Raw genomic sequence first — 13,982 nt, forward strand, 5'->3', positions numbered from 1 at the left:
AGGGTAGAGGCACAGACAGCTACAGCAGACAGACAGGAAGTTAATCATAATTTAAAGACAGTTTTAGAAATTAGACCAATTTGTTTCATTTAAAATCTTAATTATATAGATGTGAAAGTCCAAAGGATGAAAAAACATAACCAAAAACATTTTGCTTTGTCAAGAAGCTCTCAGAATAAACTGTGGAAAATAGAAATGAACATGCTATAAATTATAATGACAGCAACCTGGCCAAGAGGGTCTTTTCATGCCAGTGTTTATTCTTCAACAGTTGAATAATGATTTTGCTAGGTAATTCAAATTAGAAACTAACATTTGAAGAATGCTAAACATAATGGTTTTTATAATTTTTATTCAACAGTTCAGACTCCTGATTCACCATTTGCCACCCGTGGTTCTTCTCTCCCCACCACTCTGAAATCAGAGGATCCCACATCAGGCGGCACATTTTCTACTGAGATACCTGGTATTTGTTTTATTCATTAATGTTGCCTATTTGCTTTTTTATGTTGTGCCCTCTAATATAGTAAAGCGCCAATTCATTCATACCCAGGAAGACTAAGATTTTAAACAATGTTTTAATATTACCAGTAAGAAGTAATTTTATTCAGTTATTGATGTTACAGTAATTCTGGACATGTTCAGTCACAGTCCTGAATTGAATTTGACAGAAAATCTGTTGCGACAAACAGGAAAACAGGAGATGGAATCACATCTGCCGAATAAGTTCTGACGTAACAACATTTACATCACATGACAGATCAGTTGTTTCCGCAGTCTGCATCTTCCGGGACATTACAATAATTGGCATAGAAATTCATTTCTTTCCCAACATCTGTGGACTACATGTAACATCAGCAATACTAGTTGGCATGACAATGTTTTGATAGCAAAACATTCCTGAAAACCTCTCTCCATTTTTGTTAGATGTGTGTGGTCCATCCTAGTTTGCAACCTTTACTTCTTGTTATTACAGTCATGTGTAACATCAACATCAACTGATGGAATTACAATTTGTGTAGCCTGGTTAATTTGCTCCAAACCAGTGGATGGACTTTTGCAACATTTTAAAATTTGCATGACAATTGAATGGAAGCATGACTTTAGCAAGTCTTAGTGTGTGAAACTTCTGAATTTGAAGATAGAAATAAAACCTTATCCTGAGATTAAACAAACAAATTTAGTAATCCCAACTCATTTAGTGTCAGAAAGTAAGAACTGTTTATATTAATGTAAACTTTAACTTCTTTTAAGCAAAGTTGCAAAAAGAGCAAGAAATATATTTTCTGAAAATGCCTGCAGACAGATTATGTTCTGTATCTTTCCTTGTTTCATATCATCTCTGTTTTAGTGTCTTCTAGGGTCACTTCCGTGACGTCTACAAACAAAACAGAGGACCGTGAATCCAAAAGCAAATACATAGGTGAGACTCTTATTTTACTGTCAGCATCAGTCCTGTCCATTATTTGGTTTACTTTTGTTTTGTATTTAAAGACAGCTGTCAGACAGCACACATCCTGCAGCACGTTATTCGGACTATTTCAAGGTTTAGCACTTTAATCTAAACAGGAAGCTTTTCGTAGTTGAAGTATCTGCTGTATGCATCCCTCCACAAAACAGCATGCACAGCGCTGCCTACCGTAGTTATTTCTTTTCAACCTGCAGTATGTTGTTTGTGAAATTCATTAAATCCTAATAACGTAAAAACCAAATCAAAATGTAGAAAACACATTATTGGAGAGATGCATCGAGATGAGTGTTGCAGAAACAAACAGCCATTTTGGGTGAGAAAACCAACGTTTAAAACTTGTTTGTGATTTCGAAAATAGAAATGTGGAAGTTGATACTGGCAGCAGTTGCGGGTGGACTGACTGTGGTCTTCATTCTGGTGCTGTCAGCATGTCTCAAAGCCAAAGGAAGGATTGGTGTGAAAAATGGTATGCTATATCTTCAGTTAATAGACAGATAGATGTGTGTTTAGGAGTTGTATACGTTATTATTCCAATATAATGAATTGTTTAGTTGTAATATTTTTGTTGATCAAACATTGTGTTAATTTCTGTTGTAGTTCAGTCTGTGTGGAGGAAAACAATTGACAGCTCAGAGATGGTAAATAAAATGTATTTTACAATGGTGTATCTATCATTCACAGTGCGTTAATTTGGTTGCCTTTTTCAATGTTTTTCTCCTTCATTTTCCCTTTTCCCTCGTTTTCTTGTTTTTAAAGTTACCACCCAATGAAGACAGAGCTTATTGCCTCATCACGTCTGTGCCTGACACTGATGGTCCCACAGGTGACTCTCCATAGCTTTACACTCACTTCAAGTTAATCTAAAAACAGATTAACAAGAAAACATTTTCTAAATCAGAAATAATGTATACATTCATTGTTCGAAGTAAAGCTAGATAACATAACTAAAAAAAACTTTTGGTGCCGTTGTTGCTTTTCTTTTAAGATTATTATTTTACTACCGTGGGAAATTTAAAGAAGATTTTACATTCATGCAATGGAGGATCTTGAAGTAAATAGAAATAATTCATCCTGTTTTTATATTTGTGACCCGATACTGATTTATGTTATTTGTATTTCCTTCTTTTTAAGGTTGTCGGAAATCTGCCAATGAAAAGCAACAAACTGATGTATGAGACAGTTATCACTATAAAGATGTCTCATGACTTTGCAGATGTATAAATGCTATACATTTAAAAAGTTCTCACCACTGCTGTCTTTATTTTCCAGCAGGACGTCTACCACATGTACAGCACCATCCCCGATTTACCTCCTTCATCATTTAAGGATAATGTGATGTACAGCTCCCTGTCGAAGCTCTGAAACACAGCTGGTTTTGTGGAGAAGAACCCAAACATGCTCAAGATAATGATTAACACAAGGTGTCACATATTATGGGCTGAGCTCTTATTGTGTAAAAGGTTTTTGAGAAAACAAACCATGTTACTCATCTCGTTTGTATAAACACAATTGACATAAAGGCTATAGATACCAGTTTTTCTTTTATAGACACCTCATTTTTTTAAAAATTTAAGCTAAGGTGTGGAATTTAAGAAATGATAAACAAGTGATTTGTATATTCTGTTCTTTGTGAATGTAAGAAACTAAAGCGACAGCCAGTGATTAATGATGAGCTGACAAAGTCAAAGTGAGTTTTTTATAGCTGAGTGCTCATAGTGAGATCAGACCCGTCTGTCACATTTCTCGTTGTAAGAGTATTTATAGAAACAGGCATAAAGTTGAAGGTTTAGCACTGTGCCTGCGTGTTTTAGTGGGCAGATTTTGTGAGCTAGGAAAATCTCTAACTTTGTCCTATTTTGATCATATTTAATTGTATAGATAAATATATCATCTTGAATTAACCAAATAGAAATCAGGCAAAGATCACCAAAGTCACATGTAAATGTTACAATGATTGCATTTTAGGTTAAGTGTTTTGTAATAGCATGTTCTATGTCATGGCTGAAATGGCACTTATTTCTTTAAACTCAGACTTTATTTGTAATTAGATTAATAATAAAGCTTTTATTGTATTTATTTTTGCTATGTTGTGAGTGGCACGTTATACTTATATTCCATACTAAAGTGCAAACCTTTGTTTACAATTTATTTTGCAGTAAGCAACACATGCGAAGGTTTATTGCAACAAATCAATGTAATTCAAGTAGCTTATTTATGTGAAAATATTTGTTTAAGTTAATCAATTAATTTTAAAAAGTGTGAAAAGATTAATAAATAAAAGTTGTGATTGTGGAGCCCTTGATAGCGCAACCTAAACATAAACATATGAAGACAATTTACCTTTCTGTTATTTTTTCCCAGCACTCTGGTTAACATGAGCTGTTTTTAATGTGCTTTATGATAAATGTTTTTGCTGAGTTTTCACTTCTGTCTAATATTAATCATGAGTCGACAGATTCTCTTGCAGTCTCTGTCAGGTTTACTTTAATGTTGGACCAAAGAGCAAGGTTTATTGAAAATAAAGACAACACTTACAGGGAGGCAGGAAGATCATTAAAGAGCAGAAACCAGAACAGGAACAAAGATCTAAATATCAACAACACTAAAGGTGTAAAACATAAACAGACTATATGATCCCCAGGGAGCTACCATAAGTAATCAAACCCCTGTGGATCTTTACATTTTCTTTTTCAGTATGATGTCTAGGTTGTGAGGATCTTTTGGTGGAAGTGGTTTCTTGGTTGAGATCAGGTGTGGCAGTAATCAGACCTGTGTTTAAATGCAAACAATGCATCTGATGTCATTTCGGGGCTTCCATCTTTTTAACAGACATTTAAATGTCGTTTTCTGAGTTCTGGGGATGTTCAGAACACATCAGTGGAAGCCCAGGTCTGACAACGCGCCTAGCTGATACTCAATGTCTATTCTAAGACAAATTTTCCATGGGGGTCAAGGTGGGGCCATTGTTTTTTATGGGAGCGCAGAATAAAAGAATAGAACAATATTTAGGACAATATTTAATAGATTACGATTTATTTATTTATTTAGAGCACCAATGAAACAAACAAATAAAAATATATTTCACACACTGCACATGAGAACAATAAACTTTCACAACCAGTTTCTGTACACTGACATTTCTTTCTCTTGGAAATAATAACATTTTATTATTTGTGTAGGTATGTTTTTATTTTTTTGTACATGGACTGTTACTGTAGGAGTCCCGTTTTCAGTTCAGCAGTCTCTCATCCTCTTTCACTGGTAACACCATTGCACACCTAATTTGCTAAGACATTCATCTTTGGTGGAGGTATGTTTATTTATTTTTATTTTTTTACTAACGTTTTACTTAATGCTCTATTCCGATTTATTTCTGATATCTTTTTTCTTTTTTTCTTGAGGTGGCCGTTCATACTACTATTAAATGCGGCCACCATCAGACTTCTGCCTGAACGGTTCGAGACAAATGTTAATTTGTGCAAAATCAACCACAATCCTTGACATTATAGTGCTGCTGACGTCTCCTATAAACAAAAAGGGAAGACATTAGGAGTCACACCTGCGGTTCATTCAAAGAGCATCCATGCATAACAAATACCTTAATATTTTGTACTCATTAAGCTTTGAACTTTAAAGTTTTGTACCGTTGTTTACTGTCATCTGTCAAGTTTAATGAAGAGAGAGAGAGAGAGAGAGAGAGAGAGAGAAAGAGAGAGAGAGAGAGAGAGGGGGAAGAGGCACAGACAGGAAGTTAATAATAATTTAAAGACTGTAGAAATTAGACCACTTTGTTTCATTTAAAATTGTAATTATATAGATGTGAAAGTCCAAAGGATGAAAAAGCATAATCAAAAACATTTTGCTTTGTCAAGAAGCTCTCAGAATAAACTGTGGAAAATAGAAACAAACATGCTATAAATTATAATGACAGCATCCTGGCCAAGACAGTCTTTTCATGCCAGTGTTTATTCTCCAACAGTTGAGGAATGATTTTGCTAGGTAATTCAAATTAGAAACTAACATTTGAAGAATGCTAAACATAATGGTGGGAGTTGGTCAACATGCTTTACAGATGCAAAGTTAATTGAATGTTCTCTGAAGTGAGGTCAACAGTATGGTGCTTAGCTGCTTTCTAGAGTGATCTTAAAGGCCACATCTTATAAAAGGGTGAATTCAGTGAAAGAGTATGTTGTCTTGAACAGGTGACTTTTGAGTCTGAATCTGAACAGCCTAAACTTATTTGTCATCTATGCTCTGAACAAATCTTCAATCACTTTCATTCATGTAAAGATGATGGGGAATTGGTGCCCCCATGTGTTCAGTAGGTGTCCATTACTTGTTGCTCAAAATATGGAGAATATATGTTACATGCTTTCAGCAGGACTGCACTGTATTCAGGACCTAACCTGAGGATCTCAGGCAATTTATTGCATCTCAATAGGTAGCAGGGTGGCAGAAGGGGGCGCTATCCCAGGGTCCCATTGAAGTCAGAACCACCACTGTGTACAGATCCCTGTGAGGGAAAACTGGAGGCAAGGAAACCCAGGTTTATTTGTACCACAAATTTCAGCAACAATACAATTCAAAGTGCTGTACATTATGAAAAGATACAAATATACATTAATAAGTACATTTTAGAGGCATAATAAAGGAAAGTAATATAAAGTTTAACTATATACTGAAATTAATGATATTTCAGTCAATAAATCTAAATAGAACAGTCAACAACAACTCTAAACAAATGTGTTTTTAACCTTGCCATAAAACCTCAAGGTTTCAGCATTTTTACAGTTTTCTTAGAGTTTGTTCAAAATGAACGTCCATGAATGAATGTTTGGTTCTGGAGATGTGGCATAGACCAATATTTCCAGCACGGTGGTCCATCCACAGTCAGCATTTATGCAGATGCCATTGAACCCCTTGACAAGGGCTGTTTCAGCACTATGGAAAGCGAGGAAACCTGACTGGAAGATGTCAAAGAGACCCGTCGTTGTTAAGAAGGCATTTCGTTACTGAAACACAATTTTTAAAATCACTTTACTTCTGAATGGACAATATTAAATGTGCCTGCAGTTTTGCAATAGTAACTTGTCCAAATTGTTCTTTTGTAACAGTTGTGCTTGTTTGTGAGGCCTGGAGGAAAACGCCTAAGAAAAGAGATGAGGTTACTATCTGAATAAAATCAGACACTGTGAGAGGCAAAACGTTCTTACTAGAAGCTTTGGATTCTGGGAGCAGAAGGGGGCACAAGTTGCAGCCTAGCCAGGGGTGTAATTACTTTATCTCTTCTTTGGTTCAAAATAAAATGCTGGAACTTATTGGAATCACCACCTCCTTTTATTTAATAAGTAACTGAGGGATCAGTTATCATTATTTCCCACAACAACGGTTTGTAAACCTGTCAACTGCGGCAAACAAGGCACAAGCATTATTTGTTGTTGAGGATTTCAGAAAAGAAAGATTCCCTTTTGTTGTTCAGTTGTAAGTTTTACATATGGAGTTTCTCTTTAGAGATGTTACATTTAAACCGGAGTCCAATCCTTTGCCAACTCCTTTGGACATTTCAACTTTACCTTTTTTCACTTCTTACCAGTGGAGCTTTTCTCCATGGAGATTTCTTTTTACCAAAAACAACCTTCAACTTAATGGGAGATATAAAAATTAACAATTTCTGAAACTTTTGAATGAAAGTTATCTAGTAACTCATTTACTGAATTACAGGAAAAGGAAAAACTGGAAAAGTTAACCCGGTCAAAGTTTTCGTTTGAACTGTCCTTAAAAAACATTTTCTTATAATCTCTCTTTCTGTTTTATTGAGTCAATGGAAATTATACATAAAAAATAAAAGAAACATGGTCAGATAGGGTGACATCGGTTACAGAGATCTTGGAAATGTTTAGACCCTTACTGATGGTCAAGACCAAAATATGTCCCTATTTCTGGCAGTGGTCAGAGAGCCCAGTGTCGCCGTTGCATGGCAGCCTCGCCTCTGTCAGTCTGCCCCAGGGCAGCTGTGGCTACTAACATAGCTCATCACCATCAGGGGTGTGAATGTGTGTGTGAATGTGTGAATGACTGTAGTGTGAAGCGTTTTGGAGGTCGTCAAGACCAGTTAAAGCGCTGTACAAGCCATTTACCAATTCTGTGTTGGCTGTTTAACGTTGAGTCAAACCAAATGTTTAAGTATATCACACTGTTCTTTTGTCCCTGTGGCTTGGGGGTTGTCAACATAGATGCTGAAGTCTGCTACAATGATTAAACAGTTGTAATTAACGCATATCACAGATAATAGTTCATTGAAAATATTGAAAAAGTTTATATAAAGATCCTGGGGCCTGTAAACATTCATCAGCATGGTTTGAGCAGGCTTGTCATCACAAACAACAGCAGTGAAGCAAATTGTGTTTGTGTAAAATCCGCAATAAATTGAATACCCTGAATGTTTTAGATTTGTCTGCCTGCCTCTGATTATCTGTGTATGACCTTGACCTGCCCCCTGGATTATGAACTGATCGTTGCCATTCGGTCTGACAAGATGCCTGTATAAAAGCTTGTCGGCTTTAATGCTTGCTACTTTGCGTGTGTGCAAAGTGCTTGCTGTTTGTGTTCCTATATTCTGTGGGGAATAATGAAGGACATAGTTATTCTAGCAGAAATAGTGTTTGTTAATGCTTGCTACTTTGCTATATTCTGTGGGGAATAATGAAGGACATAGGTATTCTAGCAAAATAGTGTTTAAGAAGTGCTTGCTGTTTTGTGTTGCTGCATTCTGTGGGGAATAATAAATATGGGCACTATTATCCTAACAGAAACAGTGTTTGTGTTTTTATTTGTGTGTTGCCGATCTCTTCCGAACCTGAATAAAGATTTCATAAAACAGTCACACTTGCTTGGTGTGTACATGGCATTATGGGATACATGGCTTGAAGCTGGGGAAGGTACAATAGCTGTGAAAGACCTCCTGTATGGTGCCACTAACATAGACCACTGATCCAAAGGACCTCAGCAGTTACAGGCCAGTAGCACTGACCTCGAATCTGATCAAGATTTTGAGAGATTGGTCTTCAATCATCTTTGACTCTGGTGAGGAAGACCAACACCTCTGCTGAAGTGTTGGATCTGCTTCAGTTTAACTACCAGGCTTGATTTTGGGGGGATAATGCCATCATCTGCCTCATGCACTGAGCTCTGACCCACCTGGAGAAGCCTGGATGCACTGTGAGGATCATGTTCTTTGATTTCTCCAGTGCTTTTAATACCATCCAGGACTTCTGAGGGATAAGCTGGAGCTGTCAGGAGTGGATCACCACCTGTCCAAGCGTTCAGGTTCTACCCTCCCATGTTTGAAGTGAGTTGGTTCCCATTCTGACAGATTAGTGGTATTAAATAATCTTAATAAGTATTTTACATGTTTTGACTCTTTTAGTTTTGTTTCTGTAAAAGGCTATAAAAATTATCCAACTTAAACATGTTAGCCTTTAATTTGATACCCTTCTATATTCAGGATGTTCAAAAAGGTCTTAAAGGTAAATATCATTGATCTGCACATATTGAAATTGCTGAAATTCTTCAAACTCTTGTTAGTGAGCAAATTAAATTATTTTAAATCCTGACCCTCTTAGAGGAATGTCAGTCAGGCTGTAGAAAATAAAAATCATTACATGTTGACGGCTGCAATGAAGGTGTTAAATTTTTGTTGTGCGTGATAACAAACAACAGTGTGCATCACTTTTTATAGATTTATCTAAAGCCTCTAAAACTGTCAACTCCATGATTTTAAAACAGACTCCTGCACTCAGAGCTTTCAGAAAAAGCAATTGCTTGATTTGCAAACTACCTCAGTAACAGAACTCAATACATTAAATGTGATGGTTTGTTTTCTGAATTTGTTACTGTCCACAAGGGGGTGCCACAAGGCTCAGAACCTGGTCCCCTCTAGTTCCTTATCTTTCTAAATGATCTGGGTCTGAATGCGTCAGATGCCAATTGGCATCTTTATGATGATGACAGTTATTTGCTGTTGCTTGTCAACTCTTGTTTAAGCTATTGATTCATTGCCGGGACTTTTACTGCTCATAGTTGTTGCGGGGTATGGGGGCTTGATCCCTGCTCTCTTGCTGCGCGGCAAAATTAACCAGAAAAAGGTGTTCTGTTGGAAAAATGCGAAGCCCAAAAAAGCGACTGCACATTCAGAAACAACCCCAAGAAACTGCAACACCGAAGCTCACACGAACACAGCTCATGGATTGTATGAAGTTTTAAAGCCACTAAGAAAAAGCCAAATACACATGTCCTACCTGCCCAGATGCTGCAGTCGCTGGTTTCAGGTCTGGACGTTCAAGTGTAGAGTCCATATTTAGGTGTCTTTGGTCAGATTCCACAGTAAAGTCCTCTCGGTTACAAACTCATATGCAACACTGACATTTCTCTGCAATCCTCCTGGGTTTTGGAAAATCTATGGAATAAAAAACTTCCTTCATATGAACATCATATCGCTAGTCACTTCAACAGATACCAACGCAGCAGCTGTGTTTTGTTGCTGCCATATTATTGTCTGCTGAGACGGTATTCAGGACAGATCTGTTCACTATTTGTCAAACAAGTAAACTATTCAAGTGTTACTGCTATGCTTGTACGACCACAAGATGGCTGTGATGCACGCGTCTAAATTTAGTAATTTGATGTCATTTGAGGAATTCCCTATAGGATCATCAGGAGGGCCAACTCTCTCTTAGGATGTCTGCTCGACCCAAGTGGTGGGAGACAAAAGGACTCCGGCAAAAACAATATCACTGTTGGACAGTGTCTCTCACCACATTCAGAAAACTGTTGCAGAGCTGGAGAGCTCATTCAAGGATAGACTGCTGCATCCTAAATGCACAAAGGAGCTTTACTGCCGATCCTTTCTCTCAGCAGTTAGACTCTGTAATCATAATCCCTCCCAACTGACTCAAATGTTTTTCCATCCCTGGACACTTTTTTCATTCTCTCAAGTAGTGTTGTTTTCTTGTGCAAAATACACACAATTGTTGATCTTTTTTTTAAATCAATCTACTTAGTTGGAGTTTTCTTTAATTTTAGTATGCTACTTTTTAAATAACTGTACAGTTTTTAATCTGCCCTTACTATACAGCTTCTTATTATTTTTGTTTAAATATTTTTTGTGGATTTACATGCTTCTGTTTGCCCTGTGTGCTGGTACACCTGAATTTCTGCACTGTGACAGTAACGTTGTTAAGTGTATTTCTATTCTATATGATCATTTAGCTATCATGTCTTTAGAATATATAGATATGTATGTGTGTGTACATACATGACAAGCAGACCGCTGTTTGTGAGACTAAAAGGTTGTGCATCTAACCAGAAGGCCATCAGCACTGGAGCACCACAAGGGACTGTACTCTCACCATTCGTTTTCACTGCGTATGCCTCTGCAGAATGGGAACATGCATGTTTTTTTTCTCTCTATCACACTCCAATGTTGAAGAAGCATACACTTATGAGGTGTCTGGCTGAGATATATCTTAGAAAAAAGAGAAGTGTATAAAGTTTCAGTCAGAGACTTAACTGTACATTTTGTCTGAACACTTCATCTTTCTTAAACCAAATTTTTAGCCCTGACTCATCTCCCCATTTTTAGCAATTCATACTTTGGGACACGTCACCAAAAGAACTCACATGGTATCTTTAGGGACGTGTCTGGGTCATCAGTCAACAACAACCAGAACTGTGATCTGCATAGAGGAAAGGGGAAATCACTCACGCGTCGTAATTATCTCAGTCATTTTAATGGCATTATTAGTGTGATTGGTCTGATGACAACCAATAAATCTGTTCAACCATCTTTCAGAAATTAAGAAGCCTTTTGGATGAGAGGCTAAACATCTTCAAGAAACAAGAGAAAATGTTGAGTTGCTGTGTACTTGAGCACTTGTGATTTTTATTTCCTGGATGGCTAATAATCTACACTAGTGTACTGAATAAAACATTTCTTTGAGTGTATAAATAAACACCTAACAGGCTGTGAGTTCCTGTGGGCTGTATGTTTGCTGTGGTTTCTCTTCTAGTACTAAGTAGAATGAAGCAGCCGCCTCCACTCAATATCTCCTCCGAAGAGCTACAGACAATTTAAGATTATATCGTTGTCATGGCTCGATGCATGGTGTTTCTCATCCTAACTTGTAAGTTACTTCTTCATGTTTTTATATTATTCTTTTAAACTTTTACTGATGAATGCAGATTTCCCTTTAAAAGTAAACATTTTCTATTTCTATTTAAGACATTGTTACTGCCTGTGTTCTTGAAATGCAGTTCAATGCCGGAAGGAAATGCAGTTCTTACGTCAAAACTTCTGACAAACATTTTCTTGACTGACTGATTGATCACTAAAAGTTCATGTTGATTATAATTAGGAGTTTATTAATACGTTTTTTAATGAATGAATAAGCTCTCATTTAGCATGCTTACATGTTTCCAACAGGTTTGTTTCATGAAGTGCAAGCACAAGGTCAGATTCTTAAATGAATGCATGATTTTTCATTAACAGTGCAATGGTAAAAGTTAATTAATTCATTGTCTGTGTCTTAATTCTCTGTTTCTCCATTTTCAGTTCTTCCTCAGGCCAAACTGACAGTGAATCACAGAGCGATTACAGAAACAGATTCAGTCACATTCAGCTGTCAGGCTCCATCGTCTGTGCCTGTGCATCAGTGCTTTTTCTACATTGTAGAAAACGAAACAGGACCATTTTCTTGTCTGGAGATATTTACAGGAACTGAGCTGCTGCAGAGGTCTAACCAAAGTCAACCTGCTGTGGTTGAAGTGAGTTGTGTTTATGCAATCAAATATGGCGATGTAAATTTCCGGTCTCCACTCAGTGACATATCCAACATTTTTATAGGTAAGGAAGAGCCGTTAATGTATTTTAAAAAGGTTTACACGTAGGGTGATTGATCACTGCAATTATCTTTTTTTTTTTTTTTTTTTTTACAATTATTGCACAAGATAAAATATTTTTTCTTTTAACCAAAAATTTAATGTTTTGTATTCTCCCAATGACTGAGAAAGTATTGCTTTGAAGATGGACCCTTTTTCAAATGTGTCTTTGCTACCACAACATGCAGCGTCCTTGATTTTACATCTGCACATATGTTTGTTGTAGGTGCAAAACCACAGATGAGTGTTCGGGAATCTGAGGAGAACTACGTCTTCACGTGTTCTCTGCCTGGATCTGTAAAAGATGGCACAGCATGTAATCTGTATTTTGGAGAATCAAATATTTCAACTATAACAACAACCACATGGAAGAAACCAAATGAACACAATAAGTTGTTCTGTCAGTTTTCAGCCTCGGAAGATGATTTCTCGAGGTGGCTATATTTAGTTCAACAAAAAGTTGCCAGCTGTGATTACAGGTTGAAAAGTAACAGGACAATTTTGTCACCTCAAAGTGACCTGTATAACTTAACTGGTGAGTGTGACAGAACATGGGTTGTTGTTAATTTTTTAAGCATCCTTATCAGACAAAATCCTATTTTGTTACATTAATGCTCCAGAGCTGTAAACATAACTGTTACGTTCTGACAGACAGGGAATCTGATATTCGAGCCAGACACTGTGTTGCACTTAAAAGGTTTATTAAAAAATAAAGCAGGATCCAGAAGTTCAGAAAGGATGCTCACAGTAGGAGATCACAAGCTAAGTGGGCTAGAGGCAGGGATAGGCCCTTGAAGCAGTAAACCTCCAGAAAGACTTGTCAGGCTGAGCATACTGGTTCCATGAGTCGAGCTTGGATCATACATGGAGAAGTCAGGCAGAAAAAGACAGACAGGTCCAAAGGGCTGGGCTAGATTCAGACAAAAACAGTCCTGGTCATGTCCAGAGAGCCAATGAGGTGTCTGGGCGATGGTACGGAGAGACAGGAAAATCCAAAAACAAGAAAACTTGCTCATGAACAGGCGATCCAACCAAATACCACTGGACAGCTCAGTGGCTTTCAACAATCTGGCAGAGACCGACTGAGAGAGATGGGTATATGTAGGCAGGGTCACAGGTGGGATGAATACAGATACTTAGGAGAGAGACAGGTGTAGCTGCTCACCCTAATTAGCTGAGTAGAGTAGTGCAGAGTAGAAAGTGGCAAACAGCCACCTGGCCCCAAAAACAACAAATGATGGGGTGAAAGGAAAAACTAAAACAGAGCTGATATATAACACAAAGTAGGAAAATGTAGCATCATACATTATTCAGGTTGTTAAAGGTAATCATACTCCTGATAGATCAGCATAGGTCTATTTCTGTCACGATCTCCAAGGGTTGGGTTTTCATTTTCTTTTGTTTTTATTCTGACAATTTCTTTTCTGCTATGTTTCCTAGGTCGTGTGTTCTTTAATCATGTCTTCATTCTTAACATTTTTAAGTGTTAGGAGTTTTTGGGTTACTTTCTTTCAGTTTTTCCTGTTTATATTTTCTAGTTCCTCCCATCTTATATTAATAGTTCATTTTGTGTACA

General features: G+C 37.1%; 1 protein-coding gene across 2 annotated transcripts; it reads left to right on the forward strand.

Annotated features, from left to right (window-relative positions):
* Positions 1-361: 361 nt before the first annotated feature.
* LOC118558419 lies at positions 362-3,543 on the forward strand (the record flags this gene model as incomplete). 2 transcript variants are annotated; one of them, XM_036129000.1, is given in 7 exon segments in its annotated part: positions 362-466; positions 1,352-1,423; positions 1,830-1,937; positions 2,069-2,109; positions 2,228-2,294; positions 2,603-2,640; positions 2,741-3,543. In XM_036129000.1, coding segments are annotated over 7 exon segments (524 nt in total), but the record flags the coding sequence as incomplete, so codon positions are not given.
* Between the last annotated feature and the right edge of the window lie 10,439 nt (positions 3,544-13,982).

The sequence above is a fragment of the Fundulus heteroclitus genome, unplaced genomic scaffold, assembly GCF_011125445.2.
Source record: "Fundulus heteroclitus isolate FHET01 unplaced genomic scaffold, MU-UCD_Fhet_4.1 scaffold_128, whole genome shotgun sequence".
NCBI classification, from domain to species: domain Eukaryota; kingdom Metazoa; phylum Chordata; class Actinopteri; order Cyprinodontiformes; family Fundulidae; genus Fundulus; species Fundulus heteroclitus.